The sequence below is a fragment of the Paroedura picta genome, chromosome 3 (assembly GCF_049243985.1).
Source record: "Paroedura picta isolate Pp20150507F chromosome 3, Ppicta_v3.0, whole genome shotgun sequence".
NCBI lineage: Eukaryota > Metazoa > Chordata > Lepidosauria > Squamata > Gekkonidae > Paroedura > Paroedura picta.
This window is the reverse complement of record NC_135371.1, coordinates 163,420,813-163,432,783: the sequence shown is the minus strand read 5'-3', so window position 1 is coordinate 163,432,783 and position 11,971 is coordinate 163,420,813. Positions and strand designations below refer to the sequence as shown.

Sequence of the window (11,971 nt, the reverse complement as noted above, 5' to 3'; positions counted from 1 at the left end):
TGATTGGAAGCCCATGCACGTCTTCTACCCCGCCCCCCCCCCCCCAAAGTGATAAATGTGGTCCAACTGACAAGGTCCCCACTCTAGAACTGCCAGGCCTGAAACCAAGCACCAGCCCGGTTGCTCGGCGCATGTGAGCCTCGCCTGCGCTTCATGGTCCAGTTCCACAAAGCCAGCCCACACAAGCGCTGAATGATCCATCCGGAGCAGACTGATATCATTCGGCCTGAGCCTGCCGAGTCAAGTTCACCGATGCTCCCCACTTGCCAACTTGCAAAAGTCTGAAGCTTGCATTGTTCACGCCCAGTGGGCAAAGGGGAAGGCCCATTCTGGTGCAGACGGGAAGAGCTGCTCCTCCCCTCCCCTCAACTCTTGAGGTTCACCATCCGCTGGATGAGCGCCGCCCTGGTGGCTTCCACCTCCGCGCTCAGCCGCTCGATTTCCTCCTGGAGCCGCTGGTTGTGGGCAGTCAGCTCGGCCACCCGGCGCTCGTTCTCCTGTTCCCGCTCCCTGCCGCGCTGCCTCTTGCCGCCCTGAGGCTGCCCACTCCGCTTCCTCTTCCGGCTGGAAGGCGCCCCTTCGTCGTCGTCCGTGCCAGTCTGGGCTGGGGAGCTGTGGCTGCAGTCAGACTCGGCGGGCCCTGCCGGCTCCTCGCCTAGCAGTTCCAGAAGTTGGGCTGTGAGATCGGGGTCCAGCTCACAGGTCCCGGCAGCCTCGCCCCCAGTGAGCTCCAAGGGACTGGAGGTCTCTAGGCTCCACAGCAGGGGGGAGCCGTCCACCTCGATAAACTCCTCCTGTAAGGGAAACAGAGGGAGGCTGAGGTCAGGAGGCAAGCCACATACTAGCGTAGTGGATAAAGATAATAAGGCCTGGAGGAGGCCTAAATACGTGATTAACTAGCAGGCCCATAAGATGGAGTTGGAGTAACTACGGAGAGAGGAAATGAAGTGTGCTTAGGTGAGATTTGAAGAGGAAGAGTTGGTTCTTATAAGCTACTTTTCTCTACCCGAAGGAGTCAAAGCGGCTTACAGTCGCCTTCCCTTTCCTCTCCACACCCTGTGAGGGAGGTGAGGCTGAAGTGTCCTGATATCACTGCTCAGTCAGAACAGCTCTATCAGTGCTGTGACAAGCCCAAGGTCACCCAGCTGGCTGCATGTGGGGGAGCGTGGAATCAAACTCAGTTCGCCAGATTAGAAGTCCACATACCTAACCACTACACCAAGCTGGCTCTTGACTATCACAACAGGCCACTTCCTTCCAAAGAACCTCTCATGGGCCCTTGACACAGTTCCTTAAGTACTCATCTCACCTTTGGACCATTCCTTCTCCAAAGTTTAGGGTTCTGCTCCATGAGGTGAACTCTTTGACAGAACAAGTTCCCCGTAGTAGAGGGGAACTGAATCTTTACATAAGTGGAAGGAATCTGCTCATCCTCAACTGATCATGATGAAAATGGAAACAGTCTCAAGTTTGCCACTCAAAATTGAAAAGACAGACGGGGCAGCTTTCTAGCACTGGGGTTCCCTAAAGCTGCTTGGTTGTTCTTTGATGAGAACTTCAGTGTAATCTTTCAAAAGCGTAAGACAAAACAGGTCTATTAATGTCTAAAGGCAGGGTGGGAGGGCAGCCCCCACTACGTGCATACTTCATACTGGTCCAGTAAGAATTCCACAAGAGCTGAAAGTTGGAGGGGCTGTGAAAGTCGAGGGGTCGTCTTGAGTAGCGATCCCCAACCTGTGGGCCGCGGACCACATGTGGTCCTTCAACTAATTGGAGGTGGGCCCCGAAGGACGCCTTCTCCCCCCCCCTTTACTTCATCCCCCCCAGCCCTTTACAACACACTTCATTGTTGTGGCGTGTCTGTATCTTATTTTGAAGGGATGTTTAAACATTACCATAGCGATCAGAGAGTGTTAGGGCAGTGGTTGAGAGTAGAGGAGTAAACTATCCCCCCCACCGGGCCTCAGTAAAAGGCGTTGAGTGGTCCCCGGCGTTGAGTGGTCCCCGGTGATAAAAAGGTTGGGGACCACTGGTCTTGAGGACTTCTTTGGTGCTCCTTTTGAAATGTAGCTTTCCTAATTTCACAGCGTTTAGAAGTAGTGGAAAAGCTAAAAGATATTGGGGGGGTTAGATAGTAGTGGAAAAGCTAAAAGATATTGGGGGGGTTAGATAGTAGTGGAAAAGCTAAAAGATATTGGGGGGGGTTAGATAGTAGTGGAAAAGCTAAAAGATATTGGGGGGGTTAGATAGAAGGGGCACAAGGAATAGTTGCTTGGACACAGATTTCGAGGGAGTACTAGAACCCACACAGGGATATTGTACGGATGCACCTAAATCGCCCAACTCCCTGACACCACACTGATTTAAATGAGTCGGGTTTACCATCGAAAGCAGAACCGTTTCTCAATTCAATCATTCTTATGGTTGGGATTTTCAAAAGTGGTGAGGGCCACTAGCCCTCATGGGGACATCCTTGTTGTAATGTCTCAACGTTTCATGATTTTAAAAACTCTTTTTACACATTTTGGTAAAGTCAGTGTGCCAGCAGCAAGCAATCCAGCCCATAGGCTGGATTCCTGTTAGTGACCGTGGAAGCAAGCAGGGCGTTCCCCCATTCGCTTCAAGGCACACCTCTGTGCCTGGGGGCAAGAGAGAGGAAAAAAGCACGTGTGCCAACGCTCTACAACCACCAGGGTTTAAATTTTAATGACACGTGCTCCCCACTGAAAGACAGACGGTCTTTAGTGTTTGCCTGGTTCGCCCCCCTTCTCCCTTGAAACCCTCAGCCTTGGACTGGGCCTTCTTATACTGACTGCTTCCATAGCCATGCACCAGCCGTCCAGTAGGGCATGGGTGGCCAAACTGTGGCTCACCACGTGTCCATGGACTACCATGGCTCATGATAATTGAAGTCCAGTTGGTGAGCTACCTCTAGGGACTATTATTCAGAATCATAGCCAGCTCTGCCTGCAAACACACATACACACACACACGCAACTCCCTCATTCACCGCCACTACCGCCCCTTCCCCCCCCCCCTCCAAGGGAGAGAAAACGTGTGCCAGCCTCTTCCGAAGTCCACATTCCAACCAAGCTGAGTCAATTAACGTTTTCTGCCTGCATACTTGCAGTTCAGGCTTATCAGCAGGAACTGGGCAGCCTGTCCCTTCTCAGATTCGGGGGGAGGCGCGGTACCCTTTCCCTAACTAACATCCTTCAGACAATGAGCAACCAACGCTCTTGATTTAATATCGTGCTTCTATCCTGGTCACAGCGTACTAAAATACAGACATTGATTCCCCCCCCCCAAAAAAAATAAAAATAAAATTAAAGCACACAAATATTAATATTTAAACCACGCCATTTCTCTAAAATTAATTTTAAATCTACTGCGCCGGATGGTGCAGTCTTACCGTAATAGAGAGGAGACAGGCTGTATGAGAGAATCTGTCCCTCAGATGGAAATTAACCTGATGGATTTAGGCAGGGAGGACTCCTAGATCAGGGGTAGTCAACCTGTGGTCCTCCAAATGTTCATGGACTACATTTCCCATGAGCCCCTGCCAGCAAACACTGGCAGGGGCTCATGGGAATTGTAGTCCATGAATATCTGGAGGACCACAAGTTGACTACCCCTGACCTAGATTACTGATCTTACTGTATTCTAGGCCTCAACCAGAGGCCTGGCGGAAGAGCTCGTCTTAAAGGCCCTGCAGAACTTTCAAAGCTCTGCAGGGCTGATTTTGTTAGGCCCAGCATACCACCGGGTCCAGGGATCCTGAGCCGGTGTTGGGTGCTTTCTCTAAGATTTCTTTGGGGGACGTAAAGGGAGAGACAGCCCCGCAGAGACTAAAGCCCCAGACCGTTTAGGGCTCTGAAGGTCTAAACTTTCAGGACTTAATTCTGCCCCTGGCCCATCTGTAGTAATAACAAAGGGTGACACTTGAATTCCTCATCAGGGCAGGTGGTGCTGGACTGATTCCTTAGAGTCACTCTTCCACAAAGCATTAGTACGGGGTTTTCTTTCTACGAGGGATGCAAGTCTCACTTTGTGTGTCTTCATCCCCCAGTTCCACTGGGTAACACTATACTTGTTTGTGCTGTGAATCAGGTTGCTCATGGGTTTGTGTGGCCCTCCGTTTTTAGCAACAACCATACTGAGTCAGTTTTAAGCTTTTGTGATTAGCATACATTTGATTCATATTAACAGGATTGAAGAGGGAGGCAGAAAACTCTGTAACACCTCGAAAGATGCTACCAAAGGCTTTTGGCTGGCAGAATTAAAATTCCTCCTTAAAAAAATTTCTCCAAGGGGTTGAGGTTGGGAAAGATCACAAGCTAAACAAAAGGATGTCTCTAAACATACTAGGATTTGGACAAATTAATGTTGTGAGCTGTAAGAAAGCATGGTGGGAAAAGCATTAGTTGGTCAGGGTTGAAATGTCACATGAACAAAAACCAAAACTACGGCAAGCCGGAGCTCCCTTCAGCTCTGAAGAGTCTGGCAATATAGGAATTCTTCACGGAAATTTAAAACGGAGAAGTGCTGCAGAACACAGAAGGAGAAACACCGTTGGGACGAGATTACCTAACACAATGAGCGTAACCTCTCTATGAGACACAAAGGATTCGGGTGCTCCAGTTTACTCACCTGCTCCTCTCCCCCTACAGGGGGGCCTGTCCTGTTGGCGACGTCTGAGGAAAGCACTTCCTGCAAGTCCTCGTACCAGGATTCCAGCTCCCAGCTGGGCACTGGGGTGTCCGTAGGGAAGGGCAGCGATTCTGCCATCATGGTTAACGTGCAGCCAGGCTGTGTGGGGGAGGAAAAAAATGTGCATCAAGAAACAGGAGGGCTTTTTTTTTTTAAAGTCAAGTTACCCATCCTCTCAGCCAAGGAAATAATTTCTTACTAAGAAAACCAGTTTGTTCAAGCTCAGGGAACTGAGTGAGGGTGGCAAGCAGCCCATTATGGATATTGGCTATGCTATCATGCATCGTTCTTTAAAGGAATTTTTGCCTAGATCCAGAAGAAGGGTGATACTTGCTGTCCAGGTAAACTCCTCCTGGGCTCAGAGCACTTGTTCATTTCCAAGCAAAGACTGCACCTAGTGCCCGGGGGGGGGGGGGGGGTGTCTGACAGAAATTCACTTCTTCAGGCTAAATTGTGCCGAAGTCACAAACCTCCTACATTCTTAGGAGTAGGACTTCAAAGGACACATGCGATGCTATGTAAATATGCCATCTTCAATGCGTTCTTACACATTTAGATCTTTTCCTGAATGGAGTAGGCTTTCTTTAAAAAAAAGAAAATGTGTTTAAAACCGGCACAAATATCAGAGCAGGATGAAAGGACCCTTCTTGCCCGGCTGGCAAATCTACCCCGTCTCTATCGCAGGGAAACTGAGGAAGGCAGTCCAGGATTTGGTTAAGGCCTGGCAGTGACTCACTGGAGGACTCTCCCCTTTGGAAGGGCCTCCTGCTAGAAATACGAGGTGAGTCACAGTCATAAGACAGGCAGGGAGTGGCGGCCAGGCATTCCTGTGATTGCCAGCCATTCCTCTTTCAGTGGCCCTGAGGCACGCTAGGACACGCCTGACAGCGGAGAGTTTATCAGCCGCTTGCAGAAGGCCTCCCAGGCTTGCAAGGCTCATAGAATCATAGAGTTGGAAGGGCCCATACAGGCCATCTAGTCCAACCCCCTGCTCAACGCAGGATCAGCCCTAAGCATCCTAAAGCTCCAGGCAAGCAAAGGCAGAGAACTCCCTGGACACCAAAAATCACACAGGAACCTGCAATGCGACAACTATATTTTCCCAGAGCAAGTGGTTAAGAGAATCATAGGGTTGGAAGGGACCTCCTGGGTCATCTAGTCCAACCCCCTGCACTATCCAGGACACTCACATCCCAATCGCTCATCCACTGTCACCTGCCACCCCCTTGAACCTTCACAGAAACAGTCTCTCTGTCAGACAGCTATCCAGCCTCTGCTTAAACATTTCCAAAGATGGAGAACCCACCTCAGAGTTTTCTCTCTCCAGGAAACTAGTGGTCTTTCAAATTTCCCCAACCTGCAGTGGTTTGGGTGAATGCGGCAAACGTCTCTCTGCTTCCAAGGTTCCCACTGGCACGTCTATGTATGAGGCAGTGTACCTATGCTGCTTAAGCTGGGATACTTCACTCAACTTTGGATGAGGGTGGCGGCGGCTAGCATACCACAAAAATGCCAGTATAGGTTCCATACCCTCCAACTCTTCTACAGGGGCTCTCCCAACAGCTTGCTCAGTGTTGGCTGGCAGGGGCTCATGGGAATTGTAGTCCATGAACATCTGGAGGACCACAGGGTTGACTACCCCTGATCTAGAGAGCCTGACAGTCACTGCTGTTGCAGCCCCTTCCCATGATATCCTCCTTCAATAATGGAAGCTGCTTCGAGGACGGACACATTAATTCAGATATCCACTGCTTTTACAGCTTCGGTGGACCGATGCATGCCACTGAAAAGACACCCGCTGCTTATCATTCTGACTGTGCAAAGCCTTGCTTGGTTCAGTTAGCCACTGGATCCCGTACTGTCTTAACACTGACCCTAAAAAGCTTGTTCGTATCTCCTGTTGTAAAAGGCCCAAATAGCATGACAACCGTATGTAGGGAGAGGGGGCTCATAAGTAAAGCTGCCACCAGTTAGGCATGTTATATTCCTAATCACTGAGTGAGGATTCTTCCACAATTATCAGGATAGATGGAGCTGTCTTATACTGAAGGAAGCCTCTGGTCCATCAAGATCTGTGTTGTGTGTTAAGACTGACAGTGGTTCTTCAAGGTCTTATGGCCAAGGGTTTCCACATCCCCTACTGCAGTGGTCCCCAACCCCCGGTCCGGGTCCAGTACCGGTCCGTGGATCAGTCGGTCCTGGGCCGCAGCTCCACCTTGTCTTCCTCCCTGGCTGCTGGCTCGGGGGCTGCCCTGCCACTGCCACCGGCTCACCTTTGGTGCTCTCTGGCGGCCACCATGGCTGGGCCTCCCCCTCGGCGTGGCACGGCGCAGCTGCTGCTGGCAGTGCCCCCAGCGGGCAGCAGGAAGTCACGAGCACCGGTGGGAAAGCAAGCGGAGCAAGGTCTCAGGCGGCAGTGGCAGCGACGCTCCTCAGCAAAAGACTACCCCCCCCCCCGGGCCTCAGTAAAGTTGTCAAGCATTGACCGATCCCCAGTGATAAAAAGGTTGGGGACCACTGCTTTGCTGCACGATTCTTTCAGCTGGAGATGCTGGGAATAGAGCCTGGGATCTCTGGAAGATGGCTGACTGCTGAGCCATAGCTCCTCCCCTTGATGGAATAGATAAGACAGAGTCAAGAAAAAGATGGCTTTTTTTGGCCATATCCCTGCTGGCAGTTGGAAGACCACTCAGGGCTGACCCTACTTAGCTTCCAAGATGATGTTTATACCCTGCTTTTCTCTACCAGAAGGAGGCTCAAAGTGGCTTACAATCGCCTTCTCTTCCTCTCCTCACAAAAGTCACTCTGTGAGGCAGGTGGGGCTGAGAGAGCTCTGACAGGACGGCTCTGTGAGAACAGTTCTAACAGGACTGTGACTAGCCCAAGGTCACCCTAGCTGGCTACCTGTGGAGGAGCAGGGAATCAAACCGGGTTCTCCAGATTAGAAGATTGCCACTCTTAACCACTACAACCAAGCTGCCTCCAGATTGGACTACCCTAGGTTGTCAAGGGCTATCAAGTCACAGACAATGGTAACCCCATAGGGATTTTAAACCAAAAGATTTTCAGAGGTGGTTTTGTCTCTTTACCAACCCAGGACTTCCTTAGCCCCCCCCCCCATCCAAATACTAACCAGGGCTGACCCTACTTAGCTTCCAAGACCTGACAAGACTAGGCAACACTAGATTATCCAGATGAGGGCGTCTCCTTACCATATACCACATCCACCCCCTCTTCCCTTTGTATTTTTAAAACTTGTCCGATTCTCATACTGAATCCACGGCCCTAGTTCAACCAGCCGTAAACACGCTGGCAATGCAACCGAGCTCCAAACCGTTTCATCAGGCAGGGCTAAACGGATTGCAATCAAAGTTACCCTTGAGGACCGATCCATGGTGACCAAACATACCAAAGCACACGCTCCACTGACTCGTGTTACAGCAGTGACGTGGCTTCCAAACGATATACCAAAGAGCCCAGGGGACCCTTAGCGATCATCAGAGGTTCCTTAGATGAGATAAAAAATGGCAAACACCCTTGGAAAGCACCAAAGTGAAAGTCACTGAACTTCCACAATGAAAGGGTCAGCTTGTTACAGTTTGAAAACCTGCAGCTCTTAAATCAGATTTTCCAAATAAGCATGACCGCTCATGGCAGGCGCAGGGACGGTGAAAGCCACACTGACGCCAGTGGAGGCCAGACAACAGCAAATAATCTGTCATAGTTACACAGGAATGCGTTCCCCTGTCATATTCCACAAGGTTGTACAAAGATAGTGCAGGGTACACCCTTCTGTTGGGCTCAAGGACCACAGTTGCTTTCGGGATTTGGGAATGTCAAGTCCCAGCTGACCTATGGTTACCCCATAAGGTTTTCAAGGAAAGAGACATTCAGAGGTCCTTTGCCATTGGCTGCTTCTGAGCGGTGACTCTGGTATTCCTTTATGGTCTCCCATCCGAATACTGGCCAGTTTCTGAGATCTGATGAGATCAGGTTAGCCTGGGCTACGCAGCTTGGGACTAGGCATATTTGCTCATGAGTAAAACCCACATCGTTCAAAGGGGCTTTCTTCTGGATGGGTACAGAATTGCAGCCCAAATCTGATAGTTCTTCCATTTACACAATTTAACTTTACAGCACCCAAACAGTCAGTCGAACTTTATTATAGTCGTTCAGACCAAGTTATATAAAGTCAGTACATAAAAGACCAAAAGAATACGGTCATTTAATATAATTTAAAACAAATCGTAAAATAAAAGAATACGTTAGTTTGGAGCATCGGATTTTTATGACAGCGGCAATCAAACAGCATTCTGGGTAATCTAGGCTTCTTCCCTCTCTCAGCCGGGACTCTTACCTCGCTTTCAAGTGTGATGATGTATTAGGACACGTGTCTTCATTCGAAGCTGCAGGGAGGGAGGGGAAAAAAGGGGCACTGTTATGATCTGTACCGAAAGTTCTGATACGCATTCCTATCCACCCCAAAGGAACAGGGGTCAGAAAAAGGCTGTGGAACATGCACCCCCAAACCTCCCCCATACACAAGCTTTTGATTTTAGCCACAGACCCTCAATAAGGGAATTCTGGTACATTCACACAGCCGGAAATGTTATCTCTCTTTCTGCACTGATTCCAGATGAAGTGCTTTTTAAAGGTAGCATACTCAAGGATCTACAACAACTTTGCTAACCTGGTGTTTTTTTTTCCTTTGAGACTATTGGCTGCAGCAAACACGACGAAAGTTTGTTCCCAGCCCCGCCCCCACCAAGGGACCTCTGATTTTCATTTATTTTAAGTTTATCACTCGTGGCAAGATGGGAGAAACGACGGAAAAAAGTCGTTTACCGCCTCAGCCATCCTTCTGCGGAGGCTAGTGCACCACGCATACAACTAGTCTCCTTCAGTCCGTAAAAGCAATATTTCAGGACAGGTAGCTTAAGCTGAGTTGCTGTGAATATCATATGCTCAAGACCTGAGCTGAAATTGAAACCCTGGGGAGATATTGCATTCTGACCAGGTGTGAAGGACCTGGAGCTAAACTGTTTGAAGGACCAGTGACTTTCGTAGGTTCCATACCCTCCGACTCTTCTACAGGGTCTCTCCCAACAGCTTGCTCAGCGTTGGCATTGCTCTAAGGTGACAGGCCGTCCAGAAACATCAGGGGGAACCCCACAGGAATGCGGCTGATGCAGGGGACAGGCCATAGGTTTTTCATCAGCCCCGAGTGATGCAACAAAGCAGCAGAGTTAGGGATCCAGGAACTGTTATGCAACCAGGTGGGGGAAAAGGGCTCCCCGAGGAGCCACGCAAACAGCCCTTCCAAGCCGGCAAAATGCCATGGCAGGAGACTCTGCAGTCTTTGCAGGGAGATGTGGGGCCATCCCTCACCCCAGGCATCTCAGTGGGGTACCTCTTATCCTCCCCCCCCCAAGGCACGCCTGTCTATCAAGGTCAGTAAAGATTTTTGTCCCTAAGGAATCTTTTGCTGCAAAAGCAGTCACATTTTTATGCATTTAATTGCTTCCCCATATTTCCCCCTCAACAAGGCCCCAAAACTGCTTTCATAATTTCTATGTCCTTCATTTTCTCTTCACAACAATCCTCCGGGGGACATCAGGCCCAAGGTCACCCAGGGCAGAGTGGCAATTCGATCCCAACCCTCCCATGCTTCTCTCTGACCAGTTGTCGGAGCGTCACTTGCTAGGAACCCACAAGATCACCCTGGGAGAGTACACAGCCTTGTAGCAGGCAGTTCACTCACATTTTTCCACCTTTCCCCTGCACAAAACAAGAGACCAGACATATTCTGTATGCTGGAAGCTAAGATGGCCATGAAAAAACTGAAGTGTCTTCGCCATGTTACGCAGAAATAAATAAAACTTCCCAGCATCTTAGCAAATGGATCAGAAACCTCATGAACTGGGAACGCTATTTTATTGGGGCTGCCATCAGCTTTCCTTGAACATCTCCATTTTACAATTTCCACTGATATGACCAATCTCTGTCAAAAAGATTGCCACAATAATATTAAGGAGATGTCTCCTTCTTGTATAAGGAAGAGCGTGTTTCCTAGACCCTCCGGCATGCTACAGTCTATCTCATTGTTTAGGTTGCCAAACCATCTATCCCGTTTAGCAGCGTTTGCACGGAATGCAGTCTCTACAGCGAGAAAGGGAACTGCAGCACAGACCGGAAAGAGAAACTCTATGAGTTTGGGCCACTCATGGGGAGACGGAAACCTAAGAGTCATTAATCCTGCAAGATGTCACCGATGAGTTACCAACTGATGTAAATGTCCTACTGACCTCATTGGGTATTAATTCTGGCCAAAATGGGATGACTAAATTCACCACAGTCCCTGCCCATTGGCTGCAGGGGCCAGAAATAATGAGATATTTCAAGACCCTATAAAAGGGCGGAAATGCAGGGGGTGGGGGAGAGGAGGAAGCAATTAACCCTCTCCTTTTCCCCCTTGTATTTCAGCGAATGACCCAAACCACGGAAAATCCAGCCTCAACTGGGACACTGCCAAATTCCCACAAGAGGGTAGTTCCCAGCATCCTATATAAACCCCAACTTTTCCAGAACGGAAAATTTGATTTTTTTTTCACCGCACTTTTCACTACCAGGATTCCCTAAGCGGCTTCCAATCGCCTTCCTACCCTGTGAGGTAGGCAGGGCCGAGAGAGCTCTGTGAGAACAGCCCTGAGAGAACTGGGGCTAGTTCAAGGCTACAGGTGAAGGAGTGGGGCATCAAACCCGGTTCTCCAGATTAGAGTCCGCCGCTCTTCCCCACCGGGGCCCAAGAGCCCAGGATTATCATCCCCATCGATATTATTACATTAATTATAATCAATGATATTATAACATCAGTCATTTTCTTTTATTTATTCGCTCGTAAACTTAAATGTATTAATTCTGCATTTATCCGCCCCTTTCCCAGAGACCCGGGACGGCTCGCAGCTAAAGTGAAGCTGCATAAAATAATTTTTAAAAAGGGAAGAATTTCGACAGGGGGTTTCCTCGGCACGCACCTTCCTGCGCGGGCCCTTCTCGTCCGCGATCTTCCCGCCCAGTCGCTGCCCGCGGTGCATCCTCCTCTCGCTGCTCATCCTCCCTCACGGCGCCCAAGCTGAAGCTGCTGCTCCTGCCGGCTCCAAACTGCCAACTGCCGCCGCCCGCCAGAGGCCCTGCCACGGGGCCCCGCGTGACGCAACCCTTGCGCCACCCCCGTCCAATCGGCGCCGCCGGGCCCCGCCAT

At 49.9% G+C, this 11,971-nt stretch overlaps 1 protein-coding gene across 1 annotated transcript; it reads right to left on the bottom strand.

Annotated features, from left to right (window-relative positions):
* Positions 1-40: 40 nt before the first annotated feature.
* Positions 41-11,919, bottom strand: DDIT3 (DNA damage inducible transcript 3). Its single transcript, XM_077329194.1, has 4 exons — positions 11,745-11,919; positions 9,068-9,116; positions 4,651-4,809; positions 41-794 (listed from the first exon to the last, which is right to left on the bottom strand). Exons 3-4 carry the CDS (start codon positions 4,789-4,791, stop codon positions 366-368), a joined length of 570 nt encoding a protein of 189 aa, XP_077185309.1. The 5' UTR covers positions 4,792-4,809; positions 9,068-9,116; positions 11,745-11,919; the 3' UTR covers positions 41-365.
* Between the last annotated feature and the right edge of the window lie 52 nt (positions 11,920-11,971).

Coding starts and splice junctions, on each gene's coding strand:
- DDIT3 (XM_077329194.1), bottom strand. CDS start 4,791: ATGATGGCAGAATCGCTGCCCTTCCCTACGGACACCCCAGTGCCCAGC. Junction 795..4,650: donor CTGTAGGGGGAGAGGAGCAG/GTGAGTAAACTG, acceptor TTTCCCTTACAG/GAGGAGTTTATCGAGGTGGA.